The sequence below is a fragment of the Mobula hypostoma genome, chromosome X2 (assembly GCF_963921235.1).
Source record: "Mobula hypostoma chromosome X2, sMobHyp1.1, whole genome shotgun sequence".
Lineage (NCBI taxonomy): Eukaryota > Metazoa > Chordata > Chondrichthyes > Myliobatiformes > Myliobatidae > Mobula > Mobula hypostoma.
This window is the reverse complement of record NC_086129.1, coordinates 33,780,446-33,797,299: the sequence shown is the minus strand read 5'-3', so window position 1 is coordinate 33,797,299 and position 16,854 is coordinate 33,780,446. Positions and strand designations below refer to the sequence as shown.

Genomic DNA, 16,854 nt, shown 5'->3' with positions numbered 1-16,854 from the left:
GATACCACACTCTTTGCTTCAGTTCATGTAGGTCTACGGCTACTGTTTCACTGTATTCAGATGCTAGTGGCAGGCCAACTGCAGACTTGGGTTTGTGCTTTCCAAATGTTTGGCATGTCTCACAGCTGTCAATTAATCTGCTTTAGAATGGAAAAATAATTTGCATCTTTGTTTCCTGAACTCCTGAGCAGTTTCTGGAGTCTATCAATTGATGGGCGTCCAAAATGCTTGTGAAGTTTGAGCAACACTTTGTTTTTCTCACCTATGGTCATATTTTGTGTGACGGTTACTACTTCATTCTCACATTGGTTCTCAGTAATGTCTTTATCTAGAATGTTCACACAGTAATGTCTTAAGCTGCTGAGCTCAAGAGACACTGGCTGTTGAAACATCATTGCTTGGTCATTCTCCATATCCAGTACTGCTCCTGCTTTCTTTAAGGAAGATTTACATAAGAGTAATGGAATATTCATTAGTACCACCTCTGCTTCAATGTAACATTTTGACTGCCCTATTTTTGAGGGAATTTTCACTCTTTTGGTGGAATGTACAATCTTTCCACTCCAGATTTGAATTCTTTTCAATTGGGTGTATACGTGTTTCCCAGTTTCTGCACTTCATTCTGGTTTAGTTCACTTACATAGCTTTCAAGCTATTTTTCTCCACACACTGTGAGTGTGCACGCTGTATCAGTAACAGCAGATCTGAGAGAATGCCTCAGATATCTCTGCATTAGTAAGTGATTCCCTCACAAACAATGTGATATGGCACTCTTCTACATCTTCAGATTTGTTACGTTCTTCAGTTAGTCTAACTTGTTTGGTTCTATGCGGAGAGTTTCTTGCCCAGTGGCAAATACTTTGACATACACTGCACATTTTGATCTCCTACGGTACTTGTTTATTGGATTGTTGCCAGGTAATGGTACTTTTGTCTGGTCCTGAGATTTATGCTTGCTATACTCTTGTTTTGGCTCAGTGCTTAGTTTCCTGACTCAAACTAATCGCAACTGTTGCCTTATCGGCCTTTTCTCCAAAATCTGCTTCAGTGCTCATTTCATAGATGCAAATGCAAGTTCTGTACATGCAGTAAACACTAGCTGTCTGTGCTTTATGTCTAGACACACAGTATCCAACAATTTAAAGTTAATACAGCAGCAGGAAGTTCCATTTTGTATTTACACATGTGACTGCACTTTTGTTCAAAATCAATAATATATACAGCCTTATTTTTAGAATTGTCTCTATAAATTTTGTCAAAGTCTGAATATGCCTCATGAATCTGATCCTTTTCTTCCTTCAAAAACTGTCAAGTATATTTATTCGTGTATTCATACTGTCTTCTTTGTTCAAGTCTTCCACTGAAATTCTCATCGCGGTCTCTCTCATTCTTCCCAAAAGTGACAATGCAACAGCCAAGGCTTGCTCCAGTTCTGTAACACGAGTCCATATTCCAATTTAATTTTTCCAGCTTTCGTAAGGCTTACTCTCATCAAATGCTGGCGGGATCCTATAATTGGAAGCCCTCCTCTGCTACCACTGTTAACACCCAAACAACAAAGACACAGCTTTCTTTTGTTCATACAACTTTACTTTCAATGTATCCACCTAGTATCTGAGGGCCACCACCCTTACATCCCCCAATTCTCCTTCCACTTCTCACAGAAGTGCAAAACATGGAGAGTGTGCACGTGTACTAAATACTTACATTGTTCTAATGAATAGAACTGAACTCAAAACATAGAAGAGTGTTATGAGGTCCATGCTTGGATGGTTGAAGGGATTCTCCAATTACCAGTGGAACACCATTACCATTTTGACTCATCCTATCACAGACATCCCTTTGTTCTACACATTTCTTCCCCACCTTCTCTCCTTCTGAAAGCTAATGTTCATCTCTCTTTCCCATTTCTGACATAAGGTTGCAGTCTATAAATGTTAACTGTTTCTCTTTCCACAGATTCTGTTTGACCTGCTGAGTTTTCCTGCTGTTTCTTTTTCTTCACAAAGAAAAACAAAGTATGGTCCAACAGAGGTTTTACTCAAAACTCATTACAATAAAACAAACAGATGGGAACTACAAGATTCATTCGTAGGTATATTTACATAGATTCAAAAGTCTCAATGTCATGGCACAATGGCTAATGCCATTGTCATATAACTCTACAGGTTGGAGTTCAATTCCAACTTCAGGCTGTATCTCTGTGGAGTTTCCTTCTTCTTTCTGTCACTACATGGGTTTCCCCTTGTCCTGTGGTTCCATCCCTCATTTCAAAAATTTCATAGGTTAACTGGCTGCTATAAGCCTAGGCAGGTGGTAGAAGAATCACAGAGAGTTAATGTGCAAGTGGGAGAGATTGGCTCATATGAAAATAAGTGGACTACTGGCACTGATGAGAATGCTCTTAGAAACAGCATGGACTTGATGGATCAAACGGGCTTCTTTCCTGTCATATGAAAATATGTGATATTTTGTCTCTCGTCTCAGTGAGGTTTTTTTTATATGTGCTTTATGTTAATCATGCAACTCTTCACCTTTATGTAGTATATCATGGGGATTTTGCAGAGCTCCTGTTGTAACTCTGGTGGAAACATCAAAGGAGGAGGGCTTCCTTTGTACGTTTCTGCTGAATGTGTACCAGTGTAGTCATTGAACCAGACATGTGGAATTGAGTACAGCCAGAGGCTCATCTCTTGCACATGATTAGTGCAGGTGGTTTATGAAGAGCTACTCCTGTCAAATACAGCACTTGATTTCACGATGAGTCATTTTGATGATTTCCATGAAGACTTTTTAAGTATCAAACTTGTGCTCACTTTTTACCAGTCAGGGACATGAAACAGATGGAGCCAGAAGTGATCAAAACCATCTCTTGGCCTCACAGCAATCTGGCAAAGGCCTGAATGCTTGTTAGATTATGTTAAATGCTTAATGGTGGATGACTCGATAGTCCCATTGACTTTAGACCAGGAAAACATCTACCTAAAAATTTGAAATTGATATATGATTGTCACATGTACCAAGGTACAGTACAAAACTTTGTTTTGGATTAGTACATTGAGATAGGACTATAAGGGAAACAAATATAGTGTTACACTTAAAGAGAAAATGTTGTGGAGGCAGACAATAAGATGCAAGACCATAACAAAGTAAATTGTGAGGTTTAGAGCCCATCTTATCACACGAGGTCCATTCAATAGTCTTGTATCAACAGGATAGAAGCTGCCCTTTAACCTGTATACGTGGTACATGGAACTTAGAGGGCTATGCGGTAGGGGAATCCTAGGTAATTTCTAGAGTAGGTTACATGATTGGCACAACATTGTGGGCTGAAGGGCCTGTAATGTGCTGTAGATTTCTATGATTCTATATTCAGGCTTTTGTATCTTTTGTTCAAAGGGAAGGGGAGAAGAAAGAATGTCTGCAAAGGGCAGGATCTTTGATTTGGTTGTTGACAGAGTCCACCAAGTGCAGACTTGTTTTCAGAATGTGCTGAGCTGTGTCTATAAAATTAAATAAAACTGAAGTAGTCCCATTTGCAGGGAATTAGGGTTTCCACAAGATTAATGGCAGAATGGATGTGGGGCTCCAACAGTCACGGCAGACTTTGGAAACTCCTGGTGACAATTTTTGAAAGGGCAATTCGGCTTTGGAAATGAAAAACGCCCAAATAATGGCACATTTCCTCATGTTAATACTTACCGCAGTGGTTGCTCTTTCCCTGCAGTAGAACCCAGCCTTACAGTAACCAGTGGGCTGTGTCAATCCCAGGTCAGTGCAGTACTGGCCTCCTCCACATGGTGTGCAAGCAGATGATGTTCCAAGGCCCACACTGTTACTATATGTTCCACGTTCACATGGTTGTGGCTTCTCTCTGCTTTCAGGAGTGCAATAGAAGCCCTGCTGAGACAATACATAAAGACATGGGCAAACCCTGAGGCAATAATCTTTCATACAGTTCATTCTGGATTTCATAGCACTGAGAAACATGATGAAACTAGGTAAACACTGAACAATCAAGCTGTGGTTAAGTTCCAATCTCTGCCTTTATTCCTATTTGTAGAATCTTAAATGCTGCCCACTGTGAAGTAGAATGTAGTGCGATATTGTCAGGCCAAATAAAACATGTAGAATCAATCCCAAACAACAGGACAATTCATTTGGCGTCCATCACGGTAGGATGGATAACAGTACTAAAGATGGTGATCGTCTAAAATGTCTTTCTCTCTCACTCACTGCAACAAAATATGTCAATATTTGATGGTTCAAAGAACAAGTCTCATTTTGAACAATGGATTCTAATTGCTATTTCCCAAACAGACCGAAAGTGAGGTCACAAGTTCAAAGGGTAATGTTTGGACATCAAGTGAAGGCTTATTAAGTGCACAAATATAGATTTTTCTAACCTTTGTTCCAACCATTAAGTTTACAAGAGGCTGCATCATGTTTAGACATGAAGTCTGTATAGACCAGTACTGTGATGGTTACTATTTACTGTGATCATTAACTTTAGTGGATTGGAAAACTCTATGGTCTCTTTAAAGTTCTCATTGTTAAAATTTGTCAGATCATTTTTTTCTCTTTTCCCTTGGACTGATCAAACTTAAAATGGCCATCCAAGAAACTGAAGGAGCTATTCCAAATATATCAGCAAGTTTATACTGCATTGAGGAGATGATGGGACTGGAGGTGAACTTTTGGAGATGTGTCTCCACTTAGGTCCCACCACCGTGAGTACCAAGAACTGACAGTGCATTGTGCATCCTCAGTGCTTATAATCCATATAGAATTAAGAGATCCTACCACTGCTCTCCTTTTCATTATTGGTCATTAGAAAGAAAGTCTTGCATCCATGTGGAACCTCTCTCAGACTCCAAAAGTAGTGGAACCACTTTCTTAAAGTATAATTATGATTGAAACAAGGGGATGCAACCACCATGTTGCATTGTCTCAGTGCAGTAATGACATAGTAACCAGATAATTTGTTTCAGTGATGGTGGATGATCAATAGATACTGGCTAGGAGTCTGTTGGTGCTGTGGAATAGCCTACAATCTCTTGAAAGAGTGCATGATGTTTCAGTTTAACAGTTCACACTGAAGATTACATTTCCAACAGAGCAGTGCGTAGAGTGCCAGTATAGATTTTGTGTTTGAACTCTGAAGTGAGGTTTGAACAGACAACATTTGGACCAAAAGATGAATATGTTACCACTAGACCATGTCTGATGCCTTTGAAATCGAACCCAATGTTTCAATTTAGAGCACTAGGAGAGTGAACGTCAATAAAACGTCATTACCTACTCCAACCCCTACCATTTACATAGCCCACAAACAGTACCTTAGGACAAAGTTTGGGTTTCTCCAAACCAGAAGTATCACAATAATGTCCTGTTGGACACTGTGAACAACTGTCTTCTCCCTCTGCGGCAGAGTTACTCTGATAAAAACCACGTTTGCATGGGAAAGAGAATGGATTGCCTGTCCTCACTGGGCAGAAGTGTCCTTTAGGGCAGTATCCCGTCTGTAATATAAAAAAGTATGAACTATGACTATACATGAGAACTAAATATATAATGCCAACATATTAAACATCATTAAATTCTCTAGTTGTCACTTAATTTCTGAGTAAATGATTCAAATTCTTTAATTATGAAGCAGCACTAATTCGATGTTTCTACCTTTTAATATATTTGAATTTTTTATAATATTCTCTTTCACTGTCTGGAGCATTACATTTTTCTTAAAGTATTATTTCTTCCGCTTTATCTTCCAGTTTTTATTGGAAATTGGTCTTTGCTAAAATAATAAATGATTCATGAAAAGATCCATTCTTAGCTAAAGCCTTGTCTGGAGCCCAGTTTTGGAGAACTTCAATATTTATATCCACTATTACAAGGGAGGAATAGGGATGTATCACCTCTGTATAGAGCAGGCTGTTTTGGCAATGAAATGGGTAGTAAAAATGTCCTGACGTACTCACTCACTAGAAAGAACTCAGATTATGTCTTTTTAAACTTCTGAACAGGCCGCCTAATTGCTCAAGCAAAGCCTTTGGACATGCAAATGAAGTTCTCATTGGGCTCCCCGCACATACAAATGGTGACTTTAACACAGATTTACTGCAAGTGGTTATTCATTTATTGTAAATAAGTTGGGACTCATTGGAAAGGATCAATGGTCCCAAATGGGCAAGTGTTCCATTCCAAGTATGTTCACAGCCCTCTGTCACAATTCCCAAGTTCTTTACTCCCATGAGACACTCCCACCACCTTCTTCTCACGCCTACTTTTATTCCACTCAGCAAGCAATGGTGGCCCTGATTCCCTTCTGGAAAGATCGGAAAATAAATGACAAAGTTTAAAGCTGAGCAAAAAAAAAAAACTTGGTTCACAAACTTACTTCAGTGCACATGACTTTCGCTTGCTCCTATCAGGCTAACCAGACCAGAATTAAACACAGTCCATATCCACTGACTGAATATCGAAAGTGTTGTGAGGGAATGCTCATTTCAGTTTTCAATCTTGCCAAGAATTCTGTGCTAACGCAGATCTTCAGACTAGGAGAGGCCAGGAATAGGAACAGGGCGATACTAGAGTTCAAACTACACTATTCACCCAGCAAATGTACTTCCAATTTATTGCAGGCTCTGATCCAGAAAATAGATCAATTTCCGTGAATGAATTCCACAAATCTGCCTTAATTATGTAATTATCCTATTATTGGATAACAGATATCCCATTTTCATTGACTGTTTAACACAGCGGATTCTGGTTAATTGGGACACATCGGGACCTGTACATTTTGGCCCAATTAAGCGGCTGACCCAACTAGCCAGAGTTTCATGGAAATGGTTTAAAAAAGACAAACTATGTAACAAATTATGTATTTAAATGAAATACAGAACAAATTAGAGCACTAGCAAAATGCTGAAGTTCTGCTGAAGGGTCTTGGCCCAAAATGTCGACTGTTTACTCTTTTCCATAGATGCTGCCTGTCCTGCTGAGTTTCTCCAGAATTTTGTGTGTGTAGCTTAGTTTTCCAGCATCTGTAGATTTTCTCGTTTGTGATTAGAACACTACCAATATTACTACAGTACTATGAAACTTTGGATTACAAGAGCTATTGATGGAGGGATTCATTCAGTATACACTGCTCTGTATTCTTTTGATTGACTGCAAATGAGCAAAATCAGCGCAGACACCTGGTGCAGATAATGTTCTGCCTTCATTGCTTTCCTGCATGAAACAGTGTCAAAAATCACTGCTTTTTTTTAATTTGGCGTCAGTCAGCCCAAATGAGTAACATAACAGAAGTATATGCAATGGAAGCTATTTAAAAACTGTTCACTCTAGTCATAGTCATGCTTTATGGATCCCGGGGGAAATTGGTTTTTGTTACAGTTGCACCATAAATAATAAATAGTAATAAAACCATAAATAGTTAAATAGTAGTATGTAAATTATGCCAGGAAATAAGTCCAGGACCAGCCTATTGGCTCAGGGTGTCTGACCCTCCAAGGGAGGAGTTGTAAAGTTTGATGGCCACAGGCAGGAATGACTTCCTATGACGCTCTGTGTTGCATCTTGGTGGAATGAGTCTCTGGCTGACTGTACTCCTGTGCCCACTCAGTACATTATGTAGTGGATGTGAGACATTGTCCAAGATGGCATGCAACTTGGACAGCATCCTAAGTATGGTATACTGTCTAACTGCCACACAAATGCACACGACGGACACTAGTGAGAAACTGTTGCATTCACCAAATCTTCATTTTCATTGTAACATTCAAGATGATTGGTGAATCCTTCAACTTCTTTGTAGTTCCTAACTTGTTGAAATAATGAAATCATTTCACTTTCACCCACGGCCGTTTCTCACATCTCCAAGCCTGAATGCTTGAAACCACAGTGAGCTAAACAGTTCTGAATTGACTTGCGGCTTATTTCTTGCCAACTATCAGTGACAAAAATCACTGCTTTTTAAAAACTGTTCGCTCTGAGTACAGTGTAGTGTCTAACAGCCACACCATGGATGCGACTGACACTAGTTAGAAACCGTTTGGCAACAGTCTCATGTCCCAATTAAGTGGCATAGTGTCCCAAATAAACAAAGGGAGCCCTGGTTAGTTTTTGTTCTTTAAGAGTTGACCCAAATAAGCGGCTGTCCCAATTAACCGATGGGCTAATTAACTGGAATCTACTGTACTTAAAAAAAAGAATCAAAGTTACATCTACATTCTGGCTTTTCAGTCAATACAGTTCACATTTTATGTAATTTGTCCAAGTTAATCTATATGTATTTTCTCAATATTAATTTAACTACTATTGTTTTACAATTCTTCATTATTATTATAAAATGCACAGGTATAACTGGGTAGGAATACATAACAAGTGGCATAGTACTCAAGTGAAAAACACTAGAAATTCTTCAGATATTGAAAGTCCAAAGCAACACACATGAAATGCTGGAGGAACTCAGCAGGTCAGGCAGCATCTAGGAAAATGAGTAAACAGTCAATGTTTCGGGCCGAGACCCTTCTTCAGGACTCAATTATTTGTCTGGTAGGAGGGTTAAGAAACACAAGAAGGGGATTGGGGAAAAAAAAATCTGCCCTGATTGAATGGCCTAATTCACCTCTCGTATGTTATGGTCTTATACTCTTATGTTTCTGTTTTAAAGTGTTATACTGTAAATCTCCCGATGATTAAAACAACTACAGAGCTACAGTAATGAAATGTTACTCACAGGCTGAGAGATTGCATTGGGCATTGTACCTTCACTGTAACAGTACATTCCAGCTGGACAGGCAATACATTGTGACACATCCTCCAGTCCTTCCTGGTCACTGTAAGTACCATTTGGGCAAAGTCTGGGGTTGGGGTTCTGAGGTGAAATAAAAAGAGAAAAAATTAATAGACACACAAGAGACTGCAGATGCTGGAATCTGAAGCAACAGCAAACTGGAGGAACTGTTATTTAGTTATCACCTTATATGTTTACTGCTTTCAACAGAGCACAAATTCTTACCCCAGTGTTTTGTTGATTACCACATAGAACTTTTATCTATTTAACAGCAAAAATATGAAGATTCCACTGCAATTCAGTACCAAAAGAGCATCACATTCTTGACTTCAGATGGGAATCAAAATAGTTGAAAATATTCAGAACCTCATCTCATTTACAGAATACATTCTGAATCTGTTTGTATTATTTATAGATATCGACAGATCATTGGTGATTTGTTTCTCTGTTGTTTTTCCTGTCAAAGTAGAGGACTTTGCATATGTCCATATTATATTTCGTCTGCGATGTTCTCATCTATATTCTTATATACCTTTGTATGCCTTTTGACTTGAAGAAAGCTACCCTCACCTATCTGGTGCTTGGGGTGGAACGGTCTTCTGCTTTGCCAGTGTTCATCAATTCCAGCAGATCCCTGGCATCCAGCAACAATGACTATTCAAACTCAATTACATGAAAAGTTTCTCCTGAGAACGCGCAAGGAAGGTAATACATTCAACAGTCTACATAAAGCAAAAATGAGTTTAGAATTTACACCTTAACAAAGTTGAAGTTCAGGAAGACAGAACTATAAAACAACACAAAGAAAAATTATTTATTTTATTTAGCAATACAGCGTGGAATAGGCCCTTCTGGCCCTACGAGCCACGCTGCTCCAGCCACCCCCGACAACCCCGATTTAACCCTAACCTCATCACATGACAATTTACAATGACCAATTAACCTACCCGGTATGTCTTTGGACTGTGGGAGGAAACCAGAGCACCCGGAGAAACCCATGTATTCCATGGGGAGGATATACTGAGAGTCCTTACAGGGGAGGCTGAAATTAAACTCTGAACTCCTATGCCCCAAACTATAAGAGCATTGTGCTAACCACTATGCTGCCATGGCTATCATGCTTATATTATTTTAAAATACTTGATATTTGATATGTGATGTCTAAGACAATCACATTCTATATTGGTCAAGGTTAGGATTAGAGTTAGGGTTAGAATAACTAAAATAACTTGAAAATTGGTTATTTTAGATTCAAAATTCAACACTGTTTAATGTGATTTTCAGCACAGAAATATAAAGGAGAACAAACTAATTGTTACTCTGAATCTGATGCAGCACAAAAATACACAATAAGATAAAGAACACAATAATAAAAAAAACACAATAAATATAAATAAATAACATAGCTTATATACATAGATTGATTGTATGTCCACAAAATGATTGTAGGTACAGGAGTAAATGATAAAGTAGTGCTGTTTGGGGGTGTGGAGGGGCGGGTTAGTGGGTGGAGGTATTGATCAGCCTTATAGTGTGGGGAAAATAACTGTTTTTGAGTCTGATGGTCCTGGCGTGGATGCTACGTAGCCTCCTCCCTGATGGGAGTGGGATAAACTGTCCGTGAGCAGGGTGGGTGGGGTCCTTCATGATGTTACCGGCCCTTTTCAGGCACCTTCCTGTGGATATGTCCTTGATTGCAGGTAGGTTGGTGCCGGTGACGCATTGGGCAGTTTTGACTACCCGATGTAGAATCTCCCTGACCACCGCAGTGCAGTTTCCGTACGTACCATGCAGAGATGCAGCTTGTTAGGATGCTCTCCACTACGCATCTGTAGAATGACGCGAGCATAGTTGTGCACAGTCCAGCTCTCTTCAGCATTTTAGCGTCAAAGCGTTTGCCAACAGATTATTCTTGGTATAGTAAGAATTTTCATATACCCCTCACAATAGAACGTAATATTTTCAAGGTATATTTATTCATTCATTCGTTATGTGCCGTGTCGTATGACATGAGCGACCATGGTCTCATGACCATGATTGCTCTTGGCAAATTTTTCTACAGAAGTGGTTTGTGATCGCCTTCTTCTGGGCAGTGTCTTTACAAGACAGGTGACCCCCCCCCCCCCAGCCACTATCAATACTCTTCAAAGATTGTCTGCCAGGCATTGCTGGTCGTATAACCAGGACGTGTGATATGCACCACCCGCTCCCGTGGTTTCGCGTGACCCTGATTGGAGGGTCGGGGAGGGGGGACGCTCAGGAGGTGTTACACCTTGCCTGAGGGTGATCTGTGGGCTAGCAGAGGGAAGGAGCAGTTTACACCTCCTTTGGTAGAGATATATCTTCACCCTGTCACCCTACAAGGCCTATTACAGAAACAATTATTCATAAATATGAGGTTTGCTTTGGTTTACCATTTTACCTCCATTATACAGAAATAGAATGGTAAAAGATGCAGCCTTGGAGGAGCTGCAAATCTCTGGTGGAGATGTAGGAGATGGGCCGCTGTCAGCTTGCTTAAGAGTGAACTCTGTTTCACTGTTCTAATGACTACAAAATCTGGGCCGTTTTGCTCCATCAGTGCTGTTCCTAGCTGTTGCCACCAGATGGCAACATGCAGCTTTGGATACAACATTAAGAACATTATTTTTTGTATAATTTTCCACAAAATTATACTTTGATATCAGCTTTGGAGACTAAAATCTTTTTTTTTTCATTTTATTAACCATAATATGTATGCTGGAATGTGAACATTTCCATTTTGTTGTTTGCTGCTCCTCATGGTTTTAATCTGAAATAAAGGATGCTCTGCTAGAATAGCTCTCTGCTTCCACCCTATCAGATACTAGAGCTTCCAGACAAACTTCCATTATTTATTTCCTTGCACACTGCCTCCATTAACCCCTGGTCTGCTTTGAGTATGTTCTAGCATAAAGTATGGTTTCTGATGGAAACTAGAAGATTATCAATCTTCTACCCTGTTCTTACTTTCTCAACGTGCTCTTTAAAATGCACGACCTCACTGTCTGTCTGCTCCATCCTCTCACACTCTGTTTTTGTCCATTGTTCCTCTCCTGTCCCACCAACTCTGCCCCCTGACTTTGTCCTACTCTTTCACTACAGTCACAGTTAAACATCAGCCATGCACAGTTATCATTTACCATTTGTTGGATCTGTGTAAAATGTCAAAAATGGTAAGTAGAAGTGAAAGGCAACTGAAAGACCAGATTAACCCTTGCAGAGTGATTGGAAGTGTTCTGCAAAGTGATTACCCAATCTGCATTTGCTTTCTGCAAGGTAAAGGAGTCCCCTCCACATCTTCCTTTTAAATTGTGCTCGTTTTATCTTTTTTCCATTCCTAATGGAAGGGCATCAAACTGAAATGCTAATTTTGTTGCTTTCTTCACAGATGCTGCCAAATTTCCAAATCATTTCTAGCATTTTTGGATTTTAACGCAAGTACACAGTACAGGACACAAACAGATCTTCTGACTAACCATGTCTGTGACAACCATGATGTCAAATTAAACTGATCTCATCTGTCTACACATGGTCCCTTTTCTTCTATTTCTAGCCTGTTCTTCAAACAGTTACAGTGCTCCTTGGACTTCTCCAACTTCAACTGCCGTTTCATCAGAAACTACAGCCAAATTAGCATTCCTCTTACCTCCCTCACTGAATCACCGACCTCACGGATAACCTGGTCTGGATCACGCTGTCGAGGAGCTCAAGAGACACTTCATCATCGCTCCCATTCTCCACCATCTGTACCCCTTCAGACCTTTTGTGATAAAGGTCAATACATCTGTCATGGGCATTGGGTCCCTCCTCTCCCAGCGAGGACCAGACGGGAAGACAGACCATTGTGCCTTTTACTTGCACAAGTTCAAATCTACACAGCACCATTGTGGAGTAAGAGACAGTGAGCTACTCACCATTAAATGGACTTTGGAGGAATGGAAACATCAGCTGATGGGAAACACAGTCTTTCCTGATCTGAACTGACCACAAGGACCTCATATCCATACAACAGATGCACCAAGTCAACTCACGTTAGGTTTTGCTGGGCCCTCTTCTTCGAGCAATTCAATTTCATCATCTCCTACTGACCCAGCTCCAAGAACACTAATGCCCTGTCATGGCAGTTCAACCCAGCTGAAACAGAGACTGACCCTCAGCCCATCATTCCATTCTCTCAGAACCTTGCCCATATCATCTGGAACCTTGAGAACCAGAACCACCAGGACCTACAGCACGAGTCTGCTCCGGCTGACAACCTTACGTACGTGCAGGCAGCCGTGACCTCTGAGGTACTCCAGTGGGTCCATTCCTCACCTCTCCGACCATCCAGCCACAGGATGGACTATGGATTTTCTGTGACGCCGGTTCTGGTGGCCCACCAGGATTGCAGATGTACATCAGCTTGTTGTTGCCTGCCCTCAATGTGCTAAGTCCAATTCCTCCAAGTAGCAGCCCTCTGAGCTCTTGCAGCCTCTACTGGTCCCCCGATGCTCATAGTCCCACATCGTCATGGATGTCATTACGGGCTTCCTACCTTCCGATGGGGTCACGGTGATCATGAGAGTAGTGGCCTGCTTCTCCAAGGCTGCCCGCTACGTTGTCCTTCCCAAACTTCTATCAGTCACTGAGGTGGCAGACCTGGTTCTCCAACATGCTGTAGGTCTGCACTGTTTCACTCAGGGCATTGTGTCAGACCAGGACCCACAATTTGTCTCCCAATTCAGGTGAGCCTTCTGCTCCATCCTTCACACCGCAGTGAGTTTGTCGTCTGCAGACCGACGGTCAGTGTGAAAGAGCCAATCAGCAAGTGGAGAAGTTTCTGCAATGCTTCACCGCCTCTAACCCTTCCACATGGAAGTAGTACCTTCTCTGGGCTGAACTGTCCCACAATGTGCACACCTCCTCTGCCACAGCTCTGTCACCCTTTGGGGAACTTCATGGCTAACAACCCCCGTTGTTCATCAAGGAGGAGCCAACGGTGGAGGTTCCATCAGTCATGGACTGGTTTGCCGTTGCTGGAATGCTTGGAAGAGGGTACATAAGGCCATTCTGGTTGCCAACCTCACCTACTGCCACCAGGTTAACTGCTGTCAGTGCACTACTCTGGCCTGGGACCTTGCGAGGCTGTCCACCTAATACCTGCCCCTGTGCAACGACTCCCACAAGCTCTTGCCCTGGTTCATTGGTCTCTTTGGGACTGCCCATTGCAACCATCCAGCCACTTATTATCTCCAGCTACCACCATCCCTCAGGATCACTCCTACCTTCCACGTCTTGCCTCAAGCCACCTGAGCCCGCACCTCCAGAACCAAGGATGGCGGAAGGTGGTCCAGTGTACACGGTTCACTAGTTGATGGATTCTCATCATTGTAGATGAGGTGTTCAGTACCTGATTGACTAGGAAGGGTGCGGCCCGAGGGAGAGATCTTGGGTGTCATCCAGTTTGAGTTTTGATCCATCACTTACAAAGGAGTTCCACTGGAACCATCTGGATTATCCTGGGCTGTCAGGTGCCAGCATTAGGAGGTGGGGGAGTCCTGTCAGTCCGACACAGGCAGGCACCTCCCAGTCTCCACCCAGCTAAAAGGAGTCATCCACAACTCATTTCTAACTCATCACCTGCAGCCTATTTAAACCCAGCTCTCAGCCACAGTCCTTGTTCACTCATTCAAACCAGCCAGTCTCAACCAGTTTCTCCTGGCCTTCAGTTAGCCTGTTGCCTCGTTGTGTTAAATAGCCATTCTCTCTTGTTTTGTGGCCCCTTGTGGCCTGTTAATTTGCAGTTTATTATTATTCACCACTCAATTATCCCTGCTGTTCTGTGTTTGGGTCCTGCCTTCTTTACATTTCCCGACAACACTACTTCCCCTAGCTGTGTTTTTCAAGTACCGACCACTCTCTCTAAAGAAAACTGTCACATAACTCTATAACAAATCTCCAGTGATGCAGGCCCACCAGCATATAAATTCCTGGTTTATCTCTATTAATGTTCTGAAAAAAGGTGCAATAACACTGGCTATTCTGCAGGTCTCTGGGACTTTTTATCCAGCTAAAGTGGATGCAAAAATCTTTCAAGGCTCCAGCAATGTCCTCTCTTACTTCTCTCAATAACCTGGGACAGACCTCATCAGGGTCTGAGAACTTTTCACATTACTCAAGGCTGTCCATTCTCCATTAAATCTGTGCTTTTTGTTCTCCCTTCAAGTGCAGCTATGTTGAAGTTATCTTATTAAAGAACCTTTAATTCTTTGTTGGTGGGATTTTTTATGAACATTTACATTCATCTAAAAAAATGAGTTCAGTGTCTCCTTGCAGTTCTATTCTCAGGACACCAGTAACCTCTGGTAACCTGTTCTTCAGTTGAAGCAATGACCAGAAATCTCATCGATGTTGGTGGGAAGTGAAATGTTAGCACTTAAAAATTATTAGCACTGCAAATAACACACATAAAAATTGCTGGTGAACGCAGCAGGCCAGGCAGCATCTATAGGAAGAGGTACAGTTGACGTTTTGGGCCAAGACCTTTTGTCAGGACTAACTGAAAGAAGAGATAGTAAGAGATTTGAAAGTGGGAGGGGGAGATCCAAAATGATAGGAGAAGACAAGAGGGGGGAGGGATGGAGCCAAGAGCTGGAAAGTTAATGAGGGAGAGGGAGAGGGAGAGGGAGAGGGAGAGGGAGAGGGAGAGGGAGAGGGAGAGGGAGAGGGAGAGGGAGAGGGAGAGGGAGAGGGAGAGGGAGAGGGAGAGGGAGAGGGAGAGGGAGAGGGAGAGGGAGAGGGAGAGGGAGAGGGAGAGGATAAATAAATAACAGATGGGGTACGAGGGGGAGGTTGGGCAGTAACAGAAGTTAGAGAAGTCAATGTTCATGCCATCAGGTTGGAGGCTACCCAGACAGAATATAAGGTGTTGTTCCTCCAACCTGAGTGTGGCTTCATCTTGACAGTAGAGGAGGCCGTGGATAGACATATCAGAATGGGAATGGGACATGGAATTAAAATGTGTGGCCACTGGGAGATCCTGCTTTCTCTGGCGGACAGAGCATAGGCGTTCAGCAAAACGATCTCCCAGTCTGCGAAGGGTCTCGCCAATATATAGAAGGCTGCATCGGGAGCACCGGACGCAGTATATCACCCCAGCCGACTCACAGGTGAAGTGCCGCCTCACCTGGAAGGACTGTCTGGGGCCCTGAATGGTAGTGAGGGAGCATTTCAAATGTCTGTGTTCTTATTAATATGGCTCACATTAACCTCCCTCCCCCCCACCCCCGGCATCACACCTCTTCCCCAGGTTTCACCTATCACCTCATGTTTCTTTCTCCATTTCCCCCACCTCCTCATCTTTTTTTCTCAACTGGCCTGCTGAGTTCCTCAAGCATTTTGTGTGTGTCACATTAACCTTTCACCATGTTTCCTTATTTAATACAATGACCATCTAGGATCTCACTTTCATAACTTGCTTTCTCTTCACTGCTCTCCCTTGGCTAAATTTCTGGTATCTTCCCTCTTCCTTTCCAGCCTTGGTAAAGGGTCTTGGCCCAAAATGTCAACTGTTTATTCTCCTTCATAGATACTACCTGATCACCCATATTATACAACATGGCACATAATGAATGGACGAGCTCCCTTCAGGGAGCTGAACCACTCAGTTCCCCTCCAGTGAGTGGTATCTCACTGCTGCCATCAGGTAAAAGGTACAAGAGCCTCAGGACTTGAACCACCAGGTTAAAGGACAGTTACTAACCCTCAACCATCAGGCTCTTGAATAAAAGGGGATAACTTCACTTACTTGCCCATACATTGAGATGTTCCCTCAACCAATGATTTCACTTTAAGAACTCTTTATCTTGTTATTTCATGTTTTTGTTATTCATTGCTATTTATTTATATTTGCATTTGCACACTTTCTTGTCTCCTGCGCTCTGGTTGATCTTTCATCGATCCTGTTATAGTTACTATTCTATATATTTGCTGAGTATGCCCACAAGAAAATGAATCTCAGTATTGTATATGGTGACATCGACGTACTTTGA

The 16,854-nt window shown here is 41.8% G+C and overlaps 1 protein-coding gene across 1 annotated transcript in view; it reads right to left on the bottom strand.

Moving 5' to 3' along the window:
- Positions 1–12,667, bottom strand: part of LOC134340877 (uncharacterized) — a 51,775-nt gene extending 39,108 nt beyond the window's left edge. Inside the window, exons 1-4 of the mRNA XM_063038450.1 lie at positions 12,497–12,667; positions 8,747–8,884; positions 5,340–5,522; positions 3,703–3,900 (exon numbers count right to left, since the gene is read on the bottom strand). Of these exons, the coding sequence (XP_062894520.1) occupies positions 3,703–3,900; positions 5,340–5,522; positions 8,747–8,884; positions 12,497–12,667 (690 nt within the window). The remainder of the gene's footprint in view (positions 1–3,702; positions 3,901–5,339; positions 5,523–8,746; positions 8,885–12,496) is intronic.
- Between the last annotated feature and the right edge of the window lie 4,187 nt (positions 12,668–16,854).